Raw genomic sequence first — 23,301 nt, forward strand, 5'->3', positions numbered from 1 at the left:
CCAATTCATACACCAACATTCCTATTTCTTCCACTAATCCAACTTTCAATATCAACTGTAGTTGGTACTGCTCCATTCTACCCTGCTCTTTCATGTGACACATTTCTGTCATGCAACTGGGCACTACAGTGAAATGTACTTTGGAGGAGGGCTGTTGCATCCCATCTCTCCCTGGGGTCAGCATTCCTTACAGTGCACCTTTCTCTTTGGCTTTGTGTTACTTTGAACACATATTTCTTAAGTAGACATCAATGTACACCAGCTGTGGTGCAAATAACCTTTTGTTTTGGAATACAAATCGATGAATAATGTGCTTTGAGTTGACAGTAGTATTGTTTTGCTGCACTGTGGCAAAACACAGGATTGTGCAACTTGTTTAGTTATTAGTTTAGAACTGCCTTTTAGTTCACCAGAGATGCATACAAGGAAGGAGATGAGTCTTGGTGAGCTGAAGCAAATATAGCAGAGTGAGAGTAGAAGAGGTGTGAACATTTCCTTGGTTGAGCTCTGCACTAGATGAGTTTCTGAAGTAATGAGAGACTCTTGATTAGAAATAATATGCACATGTTTAACATCAGGAAAAATCCAACTTGTCTTCAGTATTTCAGGTTGCTTTTAAACGATTTGTTCATTTAGATTACTTTACCTTAATTGAAAATAAAACTAGAATTAACTATTTTCATTCTCTAACCAATCACATAAATATCCTTTATAAAACACATTTTTTAAAGCCTTCCAGTGTTTTTTATTGTAGTTACTTTTTATTGGCAGTCACTTGTATAAAATACATCTGTTTTTACATATTATTTTTATAATGCCTTGGATAAAGACAGATTTCTAGGTTAACATCTGGTTAACAGCTTACCTTGTAACAAATATTTGCAAGTAACAGGTTGCATTCTGATTTTTACACTGAGAAATGAGACAACTAAAACTGCCACCCATCTTCCAATTTGCAGCAAAGTTCTTCAGTGCTCTAGACCACCATACAGATGTTTTTAAGGCATTTTTGTTTTAATGCTGGAAGAACACAAGAAAACTGCCATCAGAAGAGGTTTTACTGGGAAAATATTAAACACACATGCAGGTCAAATAAATTTTTTTGATGTCTTAAGAATTGTTATCAGATAAAATATCCATCTGATGAAAACCAGCAAATATTATGTGGATATCTAAATCTTTTTATTATGCCTTCATAATAAAGTATGCAGAGCTATAAACAGAAAATATACTTACTGTGAGAGTAAGCAACTCTTTTGACTCTTTCACAGACATAAGTTGCATTTTTCAAGAACCAGGAATAATATTCAACACAGTACCTAAAGATGTAGTTAAAGTTAGGACAGTACTGTCTTGTTATCTTCCATAAGCACAGCTGAATGCATATCACACTGCTAACATGAAATATGGGAATTAAAACCTAGATTCTGACCTCAGTGATTCCATTAGACATTTGGAAAAGTTCAACTGGGATTTATTCAATTATTTTGAGTACTAGGAGATAGATCAGGTATTGATCAGAGCACTAGAGACCCATTTGGGTCTCAGCCAGCAGCCACATACTCTCAAAAATAGCGTAAGTGACCAAAAATTGTCATATGAAAAAAGCCCAATGGAATATTTTAGGCAGAGGGAGAGATAAACAAGTGCTAGGCTTTACCTCATGGCTTCTTTTCTGGAATATCTTCTCTGACCAACACAGAGACACAGCTGAAAGAATCTACACAGCTCCATCACACAGGGGTTGATCTTTTGCACTATGAACGTGATGGGAGGAGAGGTAACACGCAGCTCTTTGAAGATTGCCTGTGGGCACCCTAGGAAAAAATGCAACTCTGAACTAATTCAAATACTTACCCCATTAAATTTCTTCCAATGCCTTATCTGGGCTGCAAGAAACATGCAGACAAATAAGCTCATGTAGTTATCTTAAAATCAAATCTGTGTGAGGCAGATAACTGGAAGGAAAACAGCACACAGCCTGGCAGCTGCTTGGCTGAAAGCCCAAACATTCTGCTCAATTTATTGTTATTTATCACTACTGGTTGCTTACCTAAAGCCACTTTACTTTTAATTATCATAAAGGTAAGGAACAAGTCTAAACATGTCATTTATTTATTGTTACCTTTTTAGGTGGAGATTCAGTTGCCACTGTCAGTTTTCCACAGTGCAAAGCAGCAAGGCAAAGGGTAGCCCTGTACACTTATTGTGTTAGGTATTTTCTAGATGCATATGGTGCTTTAATGCAAAAGCCCCTTCCAGTTCCACGTGCTTCCCTGCACCCACTCTCTAAATCTGAATCCTAGATTGAATATGACTGAGCTAATATACAAACAGACTCCTACTGGTCTCTCTTTCACCTTTTATAGCATCATTACCTGGATAAACATAATTTAGGGAGAGGTTATTGTTTGCTCTCTGTCTCTGTCAGTTTTCCCCTTCTTGCTTGTAGTGACTTCAATAATCAGCTAATTTCAGCCCAATCTTTAGAGACAGATGAAGATCCTCTGGATAAATACATTCCTCCAGGTTTCATGAAAAGTGACAAGTAACAGGATGAGAAAAGGTCAGTTTTTGCCTTCACTGAGAGAAAGGCAGGAATAATTTCTCCATTTTACCATTTGTTTACCAGGAGCCAGCTGGTTATCAGTGGATTTTCCTTCAAGTGATGACCATTATATTATTTTAACCTAAGAAACATACAGGGAAGTGATGTACCTGGGGATGGGCTCCCTCTCCCCTTCTCTGAAGCCAGCTGAAAGGAAAATATCTACTTTCCTCCATTCATTGAATCTTCTGCAATTCAGCAGCAAGAGATAAACACTTGCACACCAAACATTTCATCCTGCTAGCAAATGCAACTGTACCAAACTGCAGAAAGAGCATTACTATAGAATAGGTGATGACAACTTATAGCAAAATTCTCAATTGTGATTTTTCAGTGATAAATACAAATCTGTCTTCACACACCCTTTCTGTTATAGGAAACAGAAAAGCAGTCAATGTGAAAAGCAGGGAAACTGAGGAAAACTAAGGCAAAATTGAATCTGTTTTTAGTTTTTCAGGGCTTTTCATCATCATGTTAAGAGAAGAATCTAACATTTGCGTAGTCTTGTCTTCTCTGAACCATTATCTGCAACATAGCATCTTACACTTCAGCTAATAGTTGTGTTGTGGTGGATGAAAATCAAAGGGAAAAACAGCAATGTTTACAATATGCTAAAAGTCTACTGCAGCATTGCTAAAATAGATATGTAACCACTTCTCCTTTCCATATTTAATAACTGTGTTCAGGAGAGGAGATGCTGTGTGTGGGCACACTTTGGGTCGCTACAGGAAAGCTGCCTGCTCTGTAAAGCCTCGTATCTGACCCTGGGGAGCCACAGGCACGCACACCATGTTGTCCCCTGTGTACAGCATTCCCTCCAAAGAGATGTCTTCCCTACACCAGCACTCTGAAAACCAAAGGACATCCCAGCAAACACCATGCCAGGGCTCTGAAAAGATAACCAAGGTCCAAGCTGTGAGAGGGTACATTTTTCATGACGCACGTGTCCCCTCTCACATGCCTCCACTGCAGTGGGAGAGCCTCAATGTGCAGAGCAAAGGCAGCTGCAGTCAGATTGCCAACTGTAACTATCAGCAGGCTTTGGCCTTGTGTAGACAAAATGTCTTACTTGCAGAGTATAATCTCCTTAGACAGTGTAATTGCATTCCCAGGTTCACATCTCACATGTTTTTTAGCTTTGGGCCATTTCACGTTATGTGATAGGAGAGGTTATGGAGGTTAAATTTGGAGTAATGAAGTTCTGTTGAAATAAGCTTGGATTGTCTAGTGCTGACAAGAATTTTGATATCAAATGGTATTCATGAGCAGCAGGAAAAAAAAGGCTCTGCCAACCCGAAAGAGATGACTGCAAAACCATTTCTCTTTTGCCAGCACTCGCCCAAGGTAGCAGGAGTCATAAAGGAGTAATGGGCAGACACTTGCAGCTCCCAAACTCATGGGCCCCTATGAAAACTGGTTGATGTGTCAAAGGCACTGCACAAATATCAAGGGTTATTAGTCAACTATGGGCAAGAAGGAGCCCCATTTCATATTAGTATCTTTGCATAAATATCGTTAGGCTTTGTCCGCTTCATAGCATTTGACACATCTTGATTTCTTCTACTCAGTGGCAATAAAAAATGGTCACTTCCAACGCCTACCATTCTATGATTCTATGACTTCTTGCTTTAATAAACACTCTTCATGTTCATAACCTAACATCAGAACATAAGGCAATGAGATTTTAATATAAGCTGCCCATGAAAAGCAATAATGTTTACTAAAGGCAAACTTTTGATGAATCTCTACTGAAGTGGGTACTCACTGTCCTGTCTAACAGGCATTAAATTCTGTACTCAAGCGATGTGTTTTGGCAGCAGAAACTCAGTTTTAGCTAAATGTAAATGGGAAGACTGCAATTTCAGTTTGGATTCATCTACGTGGGAAAGAGAAGTCAAATAAAAAAGCTGAAAGTTAAACAAATTGCTTCCATTTTCATTTTTTCTGACAATCACTTCATTTTAAATGAATGTTGTATTTACATAACGTGATTTAATGCTGAAATTCTCTTTCAATTACTGTTGTATTTAATTTTACTTGGATTGGATAGTATCCTCATCATAGTGTTGAAATGAATATTTTCAGTGCTTCGTGGTAGTATTTCATATTTCTTCTGCAATAAATATATACTGTGAAATGCTTTCAGGTTTTGTTTTGTTCAGTTCATAAATTCCTACAGATTTGGACTGAAATTTTAAAAAGTAGGAATTTATACCAGAACTTTCTTTCTTAAGAAGTCAAGTCAGTCAAAAAGAGGCCAGAAAATACAGAAACCACAGCTGCCTATGCAGAGCTTTGACCTTGTCTATTTGAAGTTACCACGGTACTGTCACAAGCAGATAAGTGACCAATTCTTGCTGCAGTAAATAGACTTTTCCATTATTAACTCAATATCACATCTCTCTGACACTGAGATTAAATTCTGTGGCCAGTGAAATGTAAATGTATTGCTTCTGTGGATGGCTCAGACTTACAACATCCCTCTCTGCATGCTCTAAAATGCACACTTGTTGGCATTCACTTAATTGCTTTGTGATCCTACTAATTTACTTTCCCAAATGCATGGTTGATATATGTAGGTAGGCAACCTCTGTCGTGGTTTCTGATAGAGAAGCATTTAGTGACTCTGCATTCTCTGATCTCGTTGAAATCCATGTTTCCCAGCCTTTTCAAAATGAACTGGTTCCCCACCCAAGGTTCTCCAGAGTCTACAGCATACAGATGTTCATTCTATCACAACACAATTTATATTTTGAATGTGTGACTGTGTATGATTCACCAACAAATACAGAAGCAGCCCCTGAGACATCTTGAGTGTTTTATGTACCTAGGATATCACATAAATTAAACATGAATGCTGTTTTTGCATGGGGAAATTTACACATTGATATACTTTTGAAGGTACTACTGGCTTTGCTGTGTGAGGTGCAGCTACTTACTGGTAGCTGAGTAAAGCTTCAGCGTCACACCGGGCCTGAAGGGTGGCGTAGACAGTACTGAGGAAGGCAAATCTGAAGGAGGGAAAAGAATATAGCTTGCCTTGGCTTATTTATAAACAATCAAAAAAGAAGGTTGATTGAAAGAATAACAGAAAAGAAACCACAACTGAAGTCACAGTCCACTAATAGCCACTTATATAGACAATCAATTATAAGTACATTTACAATCACCTACATCTCTCTATTATTTTCTATTTTGTAATTATTCCAAAACAAAATATTCCAAAACATTTTGTTACTACCCTAGAAAATCTCACCTGGCTCTGTTTGCATCAGCTTACTGGTTTCTTGAGGAGATGCTGTCTGCATCCAAAATGTGTACATGTCAGCTAGGGGAACAGAAAGACACAGGTGTCATCCAAGATACTTGTTATTACTCTGTCTGCTGAGAAAAATTGCTATATATGAGACAGCTCAACAGCCAGAGTCCCTCACCCAGTACTTCCAGTGGCATATAAAAATGTCAAGATAAAAAAGGAAGGACAAAAGCTGTACTTCGCAAGATCTTGAAAAATTTGTGGCCTGAAGAAAGGTAGGGTTTAAAGAAGGTGTGTCTAGTGGAGACCAAGAGAAGCAGCTTTATATTGATTGTACACAGATCTGCTCAACAAATTTGGAGCTAAATGTGGGGAAGTCTCAGGTGTCAGAAGTGTCCATGGAAGCAAGACATTTTTTCCCCTAAGGAAAAGAAAGTGCAGGATGGACTCTATAACTGATTTTTAGTGCTTTTACAGTCAAGAAATGGGCTCACTAGAGGCCCAGAATGTCTTACTGAAGAGCCTCCCAGCCTTCACCTCAGAGATGTGGTTTCAGCTTTGGGCCAAAGCCCATGTCCAACAAAGTCATACTCACTGGGGCTGGGCTGCAGGGCTGGTGAGGGCGCCCAGCTCCCCACAGCAGTCAGAGCAGGTCCAGCTGTGCCTCGTGGTCTGGAATCACCCAGGTGTGGTGATGGAAATCCCAGTCCTTTGACTCCCACTGTCTTTGTCCACGGTGGGAATCTTGTTGTGGGGATTTCGTTCCCTTTCTGGGCAAGAGGGATCTTGGTAGCTGGAGAAGCAGGAGACACAGGGGGAGGGCATCGGCAACACACTGTGAATGCTGGTGCCCCACAGCAGCACTGAGCTTAACACTCAATGGGGTACAATACCATCTAAAATAGGCTTAGAAAATCCTGAGTGCTTCCCCTGGCAGGTGAGCAGAAACTTCTCAATTTCTTTTCAAATAGAGAAACATGGGGAGTGCCAATACACTTGATTTGAGAACATTTTAATGTGCAAATTTTCATAAACATGAAAAAGAAATGGAAAGATCCCTTAGAGGTGTTTGGGGTTTTTGACTTCTCTTAAACAACTTTTCTAAACTGCTTCACTATAAGAGGTAAGAGATGAAAGCTCTTGTCTATATGAAGGCGAGCAGGCATGTACTGGAGAGCAGATACTGGAATTTGAGATTTGACAACATTTTGTGTCAAGAATGACTCTTGGGTCTAAAAGAGAGAATAAAAGTTGGTATGCAGTTAAGCAGATTTCAAGAGTTTATAAAAAGACAACAGACTGACTAGGGAAAATGTAGAAATTATGTTTTAGAGAGATGCAGCTACAACAACAAGGAGGTATGAAGTCAAGGTCTGAATTCCTCTTGGCTTCTACTGCATGCAAGCAAATGTGAAGCCTTTCTTTTTGCTTTGAAAACGAGGCAGACCAGCAGTTTTCTAGCTTGTAGCCCTCTGGCAAAGCTAAGTGCAATGAAGCTTATGAAATGCTCAGGTACTCACAACTGAACATCTTATAAAGACAAAGACAGAGAAAAATACAGGAAAAAAAGACAATAGAAAAGGAGAGGAAACAGTTTAAACAATCTTTGGTTTAAAACTTACAATCATTTTTTCTTTACTCTTCTACCTCTTTAGAAAACTTCTTTTTCTAACAAAATGGCTTTTTAACAATAGTTTTTCTATCCTTCAGCTGTTGAATGCATTTACTGACCTGATCTACTGCTGCTTCAGACAAACTTTTATCTTACTCTATAACCGTGGTTCCACGTCACAGTGCTATAGAGCCAACATACATTGTCACTCATCAAGATGTTAATCAAGGAGAATATAATTTTGGGTCTGACAGTATTTGCTCACTTATGAATGTCCATACATGTTCTGCTGATGGATCCACTGTTTTATTTGGTTTTCCTGTAATTTCATGAAACCTGATAAAATGGAATCTGGGCCTTTGAGGTATGGAAAGACAGGGTTACAACGCTCACCATCCATCGCATATAGTGTGATAGAAAGGAAAGGAATCAGGTTCTGGTATAATAGAATCAACTGCTATCCCTTTTAATAAAGTCATTTTCAGCAAAGTGTCTTTGACTTTTTTACTTCTTGAACAGGAGAGAAGCATCCCATGGCTTTCAGCACAAGTAAACTTGCTATTGACTTAATTTTCTGCCTGTTCTAATCAATCATTGAAAATGATAAATTGCCATAGGCAGCAAATGAGAGGTGAGCTTATGAAGTGCAGCTCAACCTGGTAAAGCAGTTTTGGGTGGAGGAGTCACACAGAACACTGGCTGAGTATATTCATCTCCTTTCTGAAGGTAAATCATGTAAGGGTAGGAGATTGTGCTGAGTCACCCATTTAGATTAAGATCACTAGGGAGCCTCCTTAGTCTGGTGTTGAAGACTGTAAAAGCTCTCATGCAAATAGATTTGTTCATTCCTCTACTAGAAGACCTTGTAGCTAATAATTTAAAAGTCTGAAATTTTTACTTAGATTTATGGCATAAATATGACATTTATAAAAGTATAAACTATCAATATATTTTAATCAAAATAAAACATACAGTGATGTCCACATATATATAATAACTACAACAGTATATTCAAAATATTTTTACATGATGGAATATTCATTGCAAATGTTACCTGAATGTGGTATTTATTGTTGCTGTTTTCTTTTATACATGATATACTTACCCATGTCAGAAGATGTATTACTGGAAAATGTATAATTAATAACAGGAGACTTCTCCAGCATTTCCCAAAAGTCAGACAGATTTCTCCCTGCAAATAGAAATGGTTCCAAACATCAAGAAAAGATTGTTTCTAGTATAAATCATCACTGAGAATAAATAGGGCAATTTTTTGAGGTGGTATGGTAATTTTTACCTGTCTGGCCTGTCATCACACAGATGTAGATACAGTCTGAATCATTGCTCTGATGCACTGAAAGGCAGAAAAATGTAAACTAGGTCATTGCTACGAGTTTTCATGATATGGTGTTATCTTAAACAGCTGAAAACTCCAACACAAACTGGTGTGTGGCTACTGTGCCTGGCCAAATATTTTCCTTCTGATGTGATTTTTGACAAAAAACTCAAACCAGCATCAAACACAAATGTTAATATTTCAAGGGGAAATGTTTCTATCTAATGAAAATTCTAAATTACAAGTATTTTTACATGGAAAAAAGTTACTTCAGATAATGTAGCTAATAATTACTCTTTGGGAATCATAATTCCTTAAAATATCATTATTTAATAAACATTCATCAAACTTTGAAACAAAACACAGCTATTCATAGAAAGGTGTATGTCTTCATTGCATACACACACATTATATATGTATCTTGTTTCTCTAAGAGGACTTTGTAACTGCAATCCATACTTTACAAGAAAAATGCTGCTGTGTGAAAGCAATAGGCTTTTATACACTTCTCTGAGTTTGTTTCCATGCCAGGACTAAATCAGACAAATAAACAATGACAAATGATAGAAGGAAATGCCAACCTGAGAGAATTGAAGTGGATTTGAAAATTTCTGTGAGATAACTGGTGGAGTTGCCAATAATATCGACAAGTAAAGCTGTGAAATCTAGACAACAAAATAGAGTTTATGATTAAAACCATGTATTCTATCATCTATGCTAGAGTAAAAAAAGTTACTTTTGCATGTGATCATATTTTGCATATATGCTTGGACATGATGTTGTTTAAAATATTTTAAGGTTCATAATGTTGGATGGGAGTTGACTCAAGAAGCCACTGGAATATTCTGCAAAGTATGTTTCAAACATGACATCCAAAATTGCACTAAAGTGCTTAAAAGTAAACTTAAGTGGAATTTATCTGTTCAAGAAAACAATTTAAGCACTCTGATTTGCTGTAGAAGGAGATTCAGAGCCTATACTAACTACTTATCTGCCATGTAGGACCTTCCAGGAGGCATCTGATTGTCTCCTCTGAGATTGTGGCATACAGATGATGCTGTCAGTTCAAAAAACGGACAGTGGTGGTGTGATGTTATGACACAGATTCTAAGCAGTAACAGGACAATGTTCTCATTTAAATGAGTGACAGACATGACCCTTGTTTTGGGACCTGATTTTTTTTCTACTTGGGAGGATGGTCTAATCATCAAGGTATTTTGGATCTGAGGCAGAAAGGTTAAAGTTCCTCCACTATCCTCCAAGATAGACTTGGTCATAATGCAATAAGGCTTGTGAGATGTGTAGAAAAATCCATGAAAACCATTGAATCTCATGTGTGTGGTGGTCATCACATGCACCTTAGAGGGAATGAGTTCTGGTCCCTAGCTACTGAGCTACTCTTGATATCTTACATTAAGCAACTATAGAATTAAAGCACTGAAACCCATCGTTCACTGTTAAATACGATGGGATCAGGGGTGTGAGTGAGGATTATAGGTGAAGGATTTGCCCAGAAAAATTTTACATGCAATTGAACAGCTCTATGAAGAAGTCAACGCTTATTTTTCCCTCCTATTGAGCTCATTGAAGTTGTTGGAGTCTGTTGGTGCAGAGAAGCCCTTGTTCATCTCCTGTGGGTTATCTCAAGAGAGCGAAAGGGGCTGAGGTAATGTATCATACATTACAGCGTTGTCTCTCCTGTGCTGCTCTTTGTATTCCAAGGAGGAAAGGAAGGTCTTTCTGATGGGTAAACCATGCTGCTCCCTTGACTGATGGCTCCATCCCAGACTGGCTGTCTGAGTGAAGCCATGTGAGACTGGGTTCATCGAGTGTCCCCAAGGTTCAAAGCAGCTACTCATGAGTTACAGCTGTTGACCTCAGCATGGAAATGCTGCCTGTGAAGATGAAGTCTGCTGAATGCAGGCTGCAGCTTTCAGCTAGAAAGGAAACAATTCAGCTTATGCACAAACAATTGCCAACATCTCTTGTGTACCCACCTGTCAAGTCGTTTGTCACATTGTTCAAACAATAGCAGTAATGCATGGGAAACTTGCCAGGGTCAACATTTTTCACGTTAGAAACTGTAGGGAGAGACAGTGAATCATCAGTATCTGGAGGCAGAGCTGTGTGAGGGAGAAAGCTCCTGTGCTGAGCGAAGCATTGAGCCACTCACTGTTATAAATGGTGACTGACACTTTGTGGAAGGCAAATGAGCTGTAGGATGTGATGCTCAGCAAAGAGAAGAGGTTTTTGGTACCTGCAGAAACACATAGCCACGCTATTAGCAGCTGGAACAAATTATGAGAACTACATGTTTTGACTCCACTCATTTAATTTCTAAGACTCCTGACATTCTGATACTACCAAGCTGCCTGAGACTCAATCCTTCCTCATTTCTACTGAGACAAGGATCATTTGTATTACTTTAAACAATTTTTTTATTATGCTTTACATTCAAACCTACACTGGATTATAAAGAGCTTTCTCAGGGCATCCCATAAGTAATTATGTTGTGGCTATATATAGACACACACTAATTTCTAAATTCTTTTAGGCAGACAACTCTCTACATTATAAATGTGCAAGGGAAACGTGCTCCTAGAATTGATTCTGGAGGCAGACATCATGTATTTATGTCTTGTCCTGCTAACATCGTCAGTCTTTTGTCTCACTGGCCACAGGGCTGGCAGAGCGATGTCCTGCCTGGCCTTGTGGTGTTACCTCTGAGTGTGGTGTTCAGCATGCTGTTCACCAGTTCTGTCAGGTTCATAGCAGCCAGATCCACAGACTTAGCAGGCAGCTCTGGAAAAGAAAGGGTCTCTGAGCTACATGAGAGTACAATGGCTGTTAATGACCTGCTTATATACAGTAAAAATCAGAGTGGGAAAAATGAAATGACCAGACTACGTATTGGAATGTGATGAAAAAAACTGTGGTGGGAAGATAGAGATGCTAAGAGTGCAGAGAGGAGTCTGGAGAACAGCCAGATAAAGCAGGCAGTACAATGGAAGACCAAAATGTGGGTCAGGCTCTCTGTCACCTCCTCCCCTGAGCACACCCTTAGCAGACTGCCAGGGTGTTGAGCCATTCCTGATGTTTGGTGCCCTCTTGTGATGGCCAAAAAACCAGATTTCTCTTTGCACATCACAGAGAAGAAAGTGCCCAGGAAATGTTTCTCCTTCCTCAAGGTTACATGGAACTGAGAAGAAAATACCAATTTATTTTTTTTAGCTGCTTTATCATAGAATTGTTTTGGTTGGAAAAGACCTTTAAAATCATCGAGTCCAACCATTAGCCTCACACTGCCAAGCCCACCACTAAATCATGTCCCTCAGCACCTCATCTACGAGACATTTAACTATCTACAGGGAAGGGGACTCCACCACCTCCCTGGGCAGCCTCTGCCAGTATCTAACAACCTTCTCAGTGAAAAAATTCTACCTAATCTCCAACGTAAACCTCTCTTTGTGCAAACTGCAGGCCATTTACTCTTGTCTTATCACTCAGTACTTGGGAGAAGAGATTGAATCCCATCTCACTAAAACCTCCTTTCAGGTAGTTAATGGCTATAACAGAGTAAATTGACTGTATCTGAATCATGGTTGTTATTTTAGCATGTTTTCTTTTTGTTGATGTTGCTTATTTGTTTTTCCCAAATCAAAATTGCCAAAGAAGTTATTTTGCTTCCCTCCCACAAAGTCTTGCAGAAGCAGAGCAGTAAAGTATTTGTGTATGTGTGTGTGAGGAGAAAGATCTGTGTGTGCATGTCAGAGAGAGAAAAAACAGAGCAGGATGGAAAAAGAAGCCCAGAAAGCCAAGATGAGAATAAAATTTAATTTGAGGAGAAATACAATTTTCCAATGGAATCAGTATTATTTTTAACCAGTTTGAAACACAGCTGCACCCCAGGGCTTTAAGCAGGGCTTGCTTGCAGGGTAGAATAGAGGAAAAAGAAAACAAAAGGGGACAAAGAGCTGGGAAGGAGAGAAAGGAAAAAGAGAAAGCAATGTTTTAGCTTTCTGGAAGAATGGATGTTAAACTTACCCAGGGAGCTGGGTAAGCCCTGGGTTGGATGAGGAGCCCTTGCAGCAATGGTGGGTAGTGGCTTACAGAATCTCTGTGAGAAGGGCACATCTGCTGACACCTCCATGCCCAGCACAATACCTCCCACTCCCAGTAACATCCCCTCACAGGGGCTCCTGAGGTGCTGCCTGTTACCTGCAGTAGCCAGCACTGCCACTTTCTTCTCTTTCTTATTTTCTCTTCTTATGCATGAAGCTGTGAAGTGAAGACAGAGACTGAGAAAGTGTTTTTCCCTGTTGAGTTACCAGGCAACTCTCTGCCTGGTTTATTTGTTGCTTTCATTCATTCTAGCTCAGAAGCTGATGGACATCATCAGCACTGCAAGGCAGACCAGTGAGGATCCACAACAGCAGCTCATCAAGGGCTTAAGAATAAGGATGTCCTAAAGGACTTGCCAGGTCCTTTAGCTGCCAGATAAAAACCAGAAAACATTAAATATCTGAGCTTGCACACTTCAGGATCAAAAGAGAAAAGTAGTAAAGGTCTGCATTGTGCCTTTACACAACATTGACAGCAAGTGGCATGCTATGGTAAGGCCAAATATAAACAAACCTTCACAGACTGTGTGTGTGTTTGTTATTCAGAGCAGCCATTCAACTGAGTACTGTTCTCAAGAGCTGTGTTGCTGGAGGAATGAACTGGAGCTGGGCTCAGCAGTATGGCCTGGCTTCCAGGGATTCCATTGGTGACCAGCCAGGACAGGGTGCAGAGTGGTAATTTAGACATCACAGAGGGTGAAATGCAGGACTTTGGTGTTTAGGTTCCCAATCCCATCAGTGGAGAGCTGAGTGCCTCCAAAGAGTCATCCAGAAGGCTCTCCAGATGGACCACTGCTAGCAAATGCTAAATTCCCATGCCCCTCTGAAGTTTCAGCTTCTCAGCCCACTCAAGCTCCCCAGAGAAAAGTCCTCTCCTGGGAACTGGTAGTGATGCCCTGCTCTGAGTTCAAACCCAATGGAAAGAGCTCTCACTGAGGAGTAGGGAAGCTGGATTCAGCTTCCTATCTGCGGTAAGACTGTAGGACTGTAACCAGCAGAAAAAATGTGACTGTATAGTCTTACTGTACCTAAATTGGTGAAACCTGGATGCTTGTCCTTATTCATACAAAAATCTGTGTTTTGTATAGAAGATAATCCCTGGATATATTTCTTTCTCATTTTATCTCGATATATATAAAGAAAAATGCACTATAAAAAGTAGAAAAAATACTATAAAAATACTATACCTATAAAATACCATATAAAAGTACTTTATAAATGGTACAAGGCCTGAAAATCATGACTCCTCATACAGCACTAGTCGGCTGTATTAGCAGCCTTCACTCAGTATAAGGTAAATTTGGACTGACAATCTAGCTGTAAGGAGCTCTTCTAACTCTTCTCTCTCTTTCCATACAAACGTTTCTGACTAGATTCACAAGATCCATGGACAGCCATTTGCCATCATCTGCTCTGCTCTGCTGGATGACACCAGCCCTAGAGCTCCAACTCATCTACCTTCCCTACACAGGGAGAAAGAACCAAGTTTGCCACAGATGTGGCAATGGGACTGTGGGTGCAATTGAGAGAGGTACTGGATTATTCCCTGGGAAGCACCAAACCATTGTCCTTACCTGTGCTGAGAATCAGAAACAGACACAGAAATCCCAGACTCATCTTTGCTGCCACATGCCAGCAGAACCACTGCATTATGGACTCTGACTTCCAGCGGGTTTGACTGCTCTAAGAGAAAGAAATGCTATTTTAGTGGTGTCAAAATTTGGACTATTGTACAGTTTTGTTCAACCTTTATCCCAGAACGATGTGACCACAAGAGAAATACTAGTTGCCTAGGTTGCAGAGGAAACATTGGTGATGTACATGGCAAAGAATAAAAAAATCACTATGTGTGTATGTCATGAGCTTAGTATGTAACTCTTGATTTTTGAGTCCTGTATCACTGTGGCTTTGGTGAGTCTTGGCCATCTACACAGTCCTGGTCAGGATGACCTGTGCCCCAAGCACACTGGCATGTCAGACACCTATACTTTTTCTGTTGAAACCAGATAAAATTTACTCATATACAGTCTTGCACCAGATACTAGTTGAGTGCTTTTTCTGCAGAAATGTTGTATGTCCAGTCTTCTCTTGTCTTGTATTTCTACAGTTAATGATTGTTTTCAAGCCATGTCCTGTGCTGCTTTGCCTAGCTGCTTGAGAGGGATTCATGATCCTCTGCCTTTCAGACACCAGGTTTCAATCATTTAATTTGAAGTGGTCAGGAAAAAAGAAAAGTCCTTGCTACTTTATACATTTCCCTCTGTTTTTATAACATCAGAACATGTAAAATAACTCTGTAGTTGGCAGAAAACGAGGGAGTATATGGAAATTAGTAAAAAAAAAGTCAAAACATTTTTTGTATCCTCTTGGAGCAGCTAATCTTACAAATATATAGCCAACCATTATGTTGAAGATAACACTGCTTGATTAACAAATTATTATCACCACATTTAAAACTTTTCTCATATTTAATGCACTAGAGAATGAACATATTCTGAAAATAGCTGCTTTTTACTTAGCAAAGAAATTCTTCTTTGCGTTGATGAGACAGTACTAAGAATTTCTGTGTTTGAGACATCTATGCTTGCTCATCTGATGAGCCAAAAGTGTTTAAGTACCAGCTCTGCTAATTCAAACAAAGTTCTGAGAAGCTTTTTAGGTAGTTCATCCTATCTATTCAGTTCATAGAATCATAGAATGGCAGGGGTTGGAAGGGACCTTTAGAGATCATCTGGTTCAACCCCCCTGCAGAAGCAGGGTCATCTAGATAAGGTCACATAGGAACATGTCCAGTTCATCTGGCTAATCCTTGTAACTCAACCTCAAGCCTATCATCATTCACATTTTCTGCACAGCAGGTGCAGAAGAGCTGGGCTGAGCTAGAGGCAAAGCCATGGTTAAATCTCACCCCGCAGACTTAGTACTCCATCACCTCTCTGTGAGATGGAGTAATTATGTAACAGAGTCCAATGTCCTGTGGATCAGTCTAGCATCAAAAATTTTGTCTCTTAGAATCACAGAATCATAGAATGGTAGGAGTTGGAAGGGACCTTTAGAGATCATCAAGTCCAAGTCCTCTGCAGAAGCAGGTTCACCTAGATCAGGTTGCATAGGAACATGTCCAGGCTGGTTTTGAAGACCTCCAAGGAAGGAGACTCCACAACCCCTCTGGGCAGTCTATTCCACTGCTCCGTCATCCTCACAGTAAAATAGTTTTTTTCTTATGTTTAAGTGGAACTTTTTGTGTTCCAGCTTCATCTCATTACCCCTTGTCCTGTTGCTAGCTACTTGCAAAATTATTTGGAATCTAACCAACAACTAAAGTCCAGGGTATTAATATATTGCTGGTAGGAAAATCACAGGGCAGATTATCCTGCCAAAGTTATCCCTGCTTCCACTATCCAGTATTACGGAGCTTAATGGGACTTATAACAGCTTTTTGCATAGACTTGTGGACTCTGTAGTTAGGGGAGACTGCAACATGTTAGCTCAAGCCTGCTAACCTGCTGACATGATGGAAGCAGTGGTGGTTTGTCTACACTGAAATAGATATAAAACTAATCCCCACTTTTGGATTCTGCTCAATGTTGCCTTCTTTTTAATTTCACCCTCTTTGATTTGGTTATATGAAATGGAGTTAATGAGGGATGTTTCTCAGTAGTGCTGAGTTTGAAGAACTGATGCTTTCATAGAATCATTATGGTTGGATAAGGCCTTTAAGATAATCAAGTCCAACCACTAACCTCACACTGCCAGGCCCATCACTAAATCACATCCCTCAGTGATTCATCTATATGTCTTTTAAATATCTCTAGGGATGGTGACTCCACCATCTCCCTGGGCAAACTGTTCCAATGCTTCGTAATCATCTCAGTAAAAAAGTTCTTTTAATCTGTCCAAGTGTCCATTGTAAACCTCCCCTGGCACAATTTCAGGCCATTGCCTTGTGTCCTGTCATTCATTACTGGAGAGAAGAGATTGACCCCCAGCTCACTACAACTCTCTTTCAGGCAGTTGTAGAGAGTGATCATATCTCCCCTCAGCCTCCTCTTCTCCAGGCTGAACATTCCCAGCTTCCTCAGCCACTCCTCACCAGACTTGTTCTCCAAACCCTTCATCAGCTTTGTTGCCTATTTCTGACATGCTCCAGAACCTCAATGTCCTTCTTGTAGTGAGGGGCCCAGAACTGGCTACAACTGGCACTTGGCCTTGTTGAAACGCATGCAATTGGCCTCGGCCTGTCACTCCAGCTTACGCAGGTCCCTCTGAAGAGGTTTCCTGTCCTCAGGGAGGTCTATGCACCCTCCCAGCTTGGTGAGGTAGTAAATTTACTGAGGGAGCACTTGATCCCCTTCTCCAGATCACTGACAAAGATGTTCAATAGAACAGGCCCCAGCACCAAGCCCTGGGCAACACCACTGGTGACCAGCCAAAAACAAAACTTAAATATTTAAATCCAGGCACTTGGCCCAGAACCTTGTTGAAGCAGAGCCTTAAATGTGCATGTGAAGGTGAAGGGAGGTTACTGTTGAGGAAACCAGGCTCTGGAATTCTGAGATGGAGAGCTGCGTGATCACGTCAAGGGGAGATCTCATTAATAGTTACAAGTATTTAAAAGGTGTATAACCAGAGGATGGGGCAGCACTTTTTTCTATAGTGTCCTTTGACACAACAAAGGGTAATGGACAAAAGCTGGAACACAAAAAGTTCCATTTAAACATAAGGAAAAACTATTTTCCATAAGGATGGGGGAGCCCTGGCACAGGCTACCCAGGAAAGTTGTGCAGTCTCCTTCTCTGGAGGTTTCAAAACTTGCCTGGATGTGCTCCTGTGTGACCTGATTGAGGTGGCTCTGCTTTAGCAAGGGGGTTGGATTAGATGATCTCTAGAGGTCCCTTCTAACCCCTACCAATCTATGATTCTGTGATTCTCATATCTGTAGCTACCTATGTTTTGGAGCATGAGGGCTATAGTGCCTGATGAACCTAGTCAAGTGTCCTGATAGGGGTGAACTGTTGGGTTGTGTGCTTGACTGAGGTCAGCACTGAGGTGATTCCCTGGATTTTTAATGGAACTTCACAAATTTTTATTCTAGTGCTATGGGAAATGACTGTCTCCTTAGCTCTGGATGATTTATGATATGATAAGTTGTGTTTTATGATGACATTTCAATGTTTATGGGCCACAGACTTGTCCTTGAGCAAGCTCCTCATGATACATTCCCTGAGAGCAGAGTTTGACCAGGCTGCACTGACTGTTCTGTCTCTGTGTATTACCTGTCCAAGGGAAATCATCACAAAACATGGCCAAAAGCGGTGGTGTCACCATACTGTCCTTACATCATAATACCACTCTTGCCTGGGGTCTATCTGCTGCCTAGATGGGCAAAAGAGCACCATCTGACTTTCACGTGGGTTTTGGTTGTGTGGCAAGAGTCTGAGATCTAGCAGATGGGAGGAGAGGATATCCTCTCTGAGTGGAGAAACTTGTTCCAGCCTTGAGTAACATGAGCTCTCCTGGATAAGAAGCGACCCACACTTGGACTAACACAGAAATCCTTGGTAAGAGTATTTCAAACACTGATGTGCAAACACAGGTGTTCTTTGCAGGTTCACAAATGGAAGGATTGATAGACTGTAGATCATTTCCTATCAGGGACCTAATTTTGTTTCTGATTTATTTAATCTGTCCCAGAGCTATTCATGGTATTAAATGGGGAAAATCATCTGACAGAGGTCTCAGTGTAGCAGGCTAGGGCAGGGGCTAGGAAGCACATTTCCAAGAGCTAAAGAAGCAAGACTGACACATGAAGGAACTGTCCTACCAAAACACCTTTGAAGAGAGAGAAGAAAAAACCCCAACAACACAGCTGTAAGAGCAGAAACAAAACTGAAAGAGAATGAAATACAAAGTCATGCTTGGAAGCATCCTACACACATTTAGAGATGCTTTCTTGCTCTCCTGAACTTGCAGCTCCCTGCTGTCCTCCCTGCTGAGCTGCTTCTCTGCACTAACCAACACACACAATTTTCTCTGCATGTGATGCTGATTTGCAGTAGGAATTCTGAGCAGGTGTTAGTGTGGCCTGAACACCTAAGTTTAATCGAGGTGTGATTGATTATGCACTGCAAACTCAGTCAGGCAAAATATCTAATGACAGGAATAACATGCATAAGTAACCTGGAAGGAGGGACCTTAATAAGCCAAATCTTGTGCCTCTTGTAGGAAAGAAATAATAATGCTGTTACAAAGTGAATGGAAAAAAATCTCCATTCACGGGAGGACTTGTTTTGCCTGAGGGCCAGATTTAGCACTGTGATGTTCTCTGACCAGTATAAAATGCTGCAAAAGAAATTGTAGAGAAATCTCAATACAAAGAACTCTAGAAAGGATTGCTCTTACTCCTCCATTGGTAGAGATTGATCTAAATTGGAGGTGTTGTGTTTGTCACAGTTTGACATGAAGCCATTCCTGGTAAGGAGGAACGGGCTGTAAATATGGCTTCTGTAAGTAGTTACTCAAAACTGTCTCCATCTTTGAGTCAGACCCATTTCTGGGGCTGAGCCAATTAGATGCCTTCACAACCACTTTTTAAATAGAAGCTGGAAAAGAAGGCTTCTTCTTGTTCCTTCTTTCTCCTTTTTCTTCTATCCTTTCTTATTTTCCAGCTGGTGGTGGTGCAAGGAGTGGGAAGAGAGAGAGAAACAACCATGTGGACCCCAAAGTCAGTGAGAGAAGAGATGAGGAGATGTGCTGGAGCATAGACTCACCTGTGGAGAGGACTGGTGAAGCTGAAGTTTGCTTGCACTTCATAAAAGACCCCATATCAGGAGCAGTGACTATGCCCAGAGGAGGCCATGTCTCATGTTAGGGACCCTGTATTCACAGAAGCTGTAACTGGGGGGAAGAACCCACGCCAGAGAAGTTCATTAAACTTATGCCCAGAAGAGGTTGTGTCCAAGGGAGAGACCCTGTATCTGCAGAAACTGCAACTGTGGGTAAGAACCCACACCAGAGATAATCACCAAGGACTGTGTCCCATGTGATGGACCCTGTATCAGTAGAAGCCGTAGCTACTGGGAACAACCCACACCCGAGAAGTTCGTTAAGGACTGTGTCCCAGGGGAGGGACCCTGTATCAGAGCAGGGGAAGAATGCCAGGAGTCGTCCTTATCTGAGAAGAGAGAAGTGGCAGAGCCCATCTGTGAGAGACTGACCACATCCCCCATTCCCTGCCCCCCTGAGCCGTTGAGGGGGGAGGAGGTAGAGATATTGGGAGTAGTGAGCTGGGCCTGGGAAGAAAGGAGGGATGGGGGAGGGAGATCTTAAAGTGCTGGTTGCATTTTTCTCATCATTTTGCCCTGTTTTTGCTTTTATTCCATTCTGTTTCTTGCAGGTAGAAGAATAAGCTTTCCTACTTTCCTCTCTAAGTCGAGTACTGGAGTCTGTTTTGCCCAGAACTGTAATTGGCAGTGAGCCCTCCCTGCCCTTGTCTCAGTCCACAATAACCTTGCTTATCCTTTTCCTCCCATTTCACTGGGGCCTCTGCCATCCCAACAAGGGCTGGAGTAGATGGGGGGCACTGAGGAAGAGACTGTTGTGGTGCTTCATTGCTGTCCCATCAAAATCACAACAGTGTTTTAGCAGCTTTCTAAAATCTTTTCCCAGCACTAACTCTCTAAACATGTATGCAGTCCAATTAAATTTCAAGGCCTTCTGTGACAAGTGTTCCTAGATTTGGTACCTGAAACATCTCTCTGCAACATGGATACTGGCAATATTGAGTCTTACATTACATGTCATGTTTACTCTAGTTATCTGATATCTAATTGCTGTCTATCGGGGAGAAGTCTTTATTACTTTGTAACTGTATGTCTTTTGTTTGACAGCGTAAGTGACACTACTGTGATGACTAATACACATGTCCAGATTGCAAATATGAAACCCTCATTGTACTCCAGCTCAAACTCACTAATAATTTCCATTTCAAAGCATAGTAAGATTCACAGGCATCAAAGACACAGATATCACACAATCGTTCCATAAACTGACTCTTAGTTAATATTTTCCAAATATTTATCTGATACAGACTGTAGGTCAAGCCTTTAGTTAGAAATCTTCCTTCACTTCTATTGGAAATGATAATCCTCTTATTGTGTTTATTTTAAGCTAAATGATCTAAGTAGAATCCATTTTGCTTAGAACTGCTAGTCTAGAGTTCCCCGAACTGATGAACTGGAGATTTTAATCCAGTTCAGATTACCTTTATATAGTCATGAAGACCTGTTATTAAACACTTCTTTGTTATTCTGGATTAACAACAATTCTAAATCAACATGTTTACTAGTTATTCATTTGAACTAATTTCAATGTGTCAGGTAACTTTGAAGTATAAATTGTCTCCATTTTTCTTGTACAGAGTGGAATCAAATATCAAGTAGTTTTACTGTGTCTTCATGTTAAACAGAGAAGAACAGATGTTAAGAGACCAAGGAAATACAAAAAGGAAAGTCCTTTAGAATTTGTTTCCTTACCTTCATTAACTTTCACCATCTAAAGGTCATCTCTCATTTTAAGCACACCATGGTACATCAACTCTAAAGAAACATTGCATGTTAGTACAAAAATATATCTGTGTTAAAACTGCATGCTTCATTAAACTGCTACATTTGCTTTTTGATTTGAATTTATGATTCTATTTACATGAGGATTTAATAACATGTAATAAACATACATTTAATAGAAATATATCTCATTTGTAACATTTCCACAGGGCACTAGTCACCCAGTTGAAATGGTTTTCTCCAAGTACATGTAAAACCAGTGGGATTTGGAATAGCTGCTATCAACATACCTGATTTTTCTTGACAAAGATGATTGTCTTCAGAGTCTGTATAAAACTGGAGGTTTTTGTCAGCTCTTAATAATAACTTTGTGAAAGACTTTGAGTAGATAGTCTTGATAATCTTGCTTTTAAATCCTGTGAAAAATGTTATCCTAATCCCAGAAGGACTGACTAGTAACAGAGTGATAAGCACACAAAGTGCTTGTTGAATCCCACATGGAAAGGCTCTGTGGCAGGTCAGGTGAGGATTGCAACCTCCTTTTGGCAGCAATGACTGAAACTGCTGAGGAGTTTTTTTTTTCTTTTTAAAGGAACAGCTCATCTTACTGCAATGAGGCCAATGCCACCTTTGATGGTGAGAGGCAGGCCAAGGTAAGTGGCTTTGGTAAAGCTTTCACTACCCTTGGGGCAGTGATTTCAACAAGAGGCACTGTTGAGATGAAGGAGAAGAAACCTGAAGCGTATCTTAAATGTAGAAAATCAAAAGGAATAAAATGTCAGATAAAACAGGAAATTGGCATTGTGATTAAGTGTTGAGGAAGGAAGAGAGATCTGGTCACAATGACATAGGGAAATTTTGGTGATGATGTCATGTTTTGTATTATCAAACAGACAAATCACTATTGGAAGCAGAGGGTGAAATTTTGCTCCCATTTACTCCCATGGACTGCAAGTGATTCCCCTGAAATCCCTGAGTTTAGATGCAGCACTGTTAACAGCAGATAATCACACATTCATTAATTTGATCACAGAACACCTCAATATGTGAATGAATGCAAAACCTTGTAGCAATTAGAGAGAGGCAACCTAAAAGGATTCACACTCATTCCATGGAATAAAAAGTACTTTAAGGATATGCACAAAACCTCAACAGAGAATTATTCTAAACGATTTAGAAGGGAGTGGATAAAGAGGAGCTGGCAGGAGAGATGCACAGGACACCTGCAGACAAGTCATCATTTGGGAACAGTCCCCACAGGGCTCTCCTCATTTTCCAAACATTTCTTGGGGACATTGGAGCTTCTGGTCAGGAGCACTCAGGGATTATCCTTATCCTTTTAGTGTCATGGTCTTACCAATACTATGCACATTTGGAGTTCAGGGCTCCCCAGCACTACCTAATTTACTACTGTAGATACTGCCTGGGTAACAGTGTGTCATCAGGCTCATTTTATTGTCACTTGTTTAATTGTGTTATCCTTGTCTCATACTTCTGCCAGTTAAGGAAAAAAAAGCTTACTACAGTGGCTAAAACACTACAGTCTACAAGCGTGTCAGGTACAGAAAAGTGATTTTGCTTCAGGCATATGTTTTGGGGGGGTCTTGGTTTCCCCACAGAAAAGATGTTTATGGGATCAGGTTATGCATGATATAGGGCTGTGCTTCTGTCTGTCCTATAGCCCTGCCTTCACCAGGAATTCCAGAACTACTTCACTGAAAGGGTTGTTAGACACTGGCACAGGCTGCCCAGTGAAGTGGTGTCATCATCCCTGGAAATATTTAAAAGCCACGTAGATGAGGAG

The 23,301-nt window shown here is 40.4% G+C and overlaps 1 protein-coding gene across 1 annotated transcript; it reads right to left on the reverse strand.

Moving 5' to 3' along the window:
* Window positions 1–976: 976 nt before the first annotated feature.
* HHLA1 (HHLA1 neighbor of OC90) lies at window positions 977–21,492 on the reverse strand. The gene is given in 17 exon segments (XM_061996062.1): window positions 977–1,020; window positions 1,237–1,319; window positions 1,661–1,817; window positions 5,548–5,619; window positions 5,865–5,936; window positions 6,460–6,657; window positions 7,742–7,789; window positions 7,792–7,833; window positions 8,582–8,668; window positions 8,774–8,830; window positions 9,394–9,477; window positions 10,810–10,893; window positions 10,986–11,069; window positions 11,534–11,614; window positions 13,031–13,090; window positions 14,508–14,616; window positions 21,468–21,492. Coding segments are annotated over 17 exon segments (1,368 nt in total). The 5' UTR covers window positions 21,474–21,492.
* Window positions 21,493–23,301: the final 1,809 nt, after the last annotated feature.

This window comes from Colius striatus, chromosome 4, assembly GCF_028858725.1.
Source record: "Colius striatus isolate bColStr4 chromosome 4, bColStr4.1.hap1, whole genome shotgun sequence".
Taxonomy (NCBI): Eukaryota; Metazoa; Chordata; class Aves; order Coliiformes; family Coliidae; genus Colius; species Colius striatus.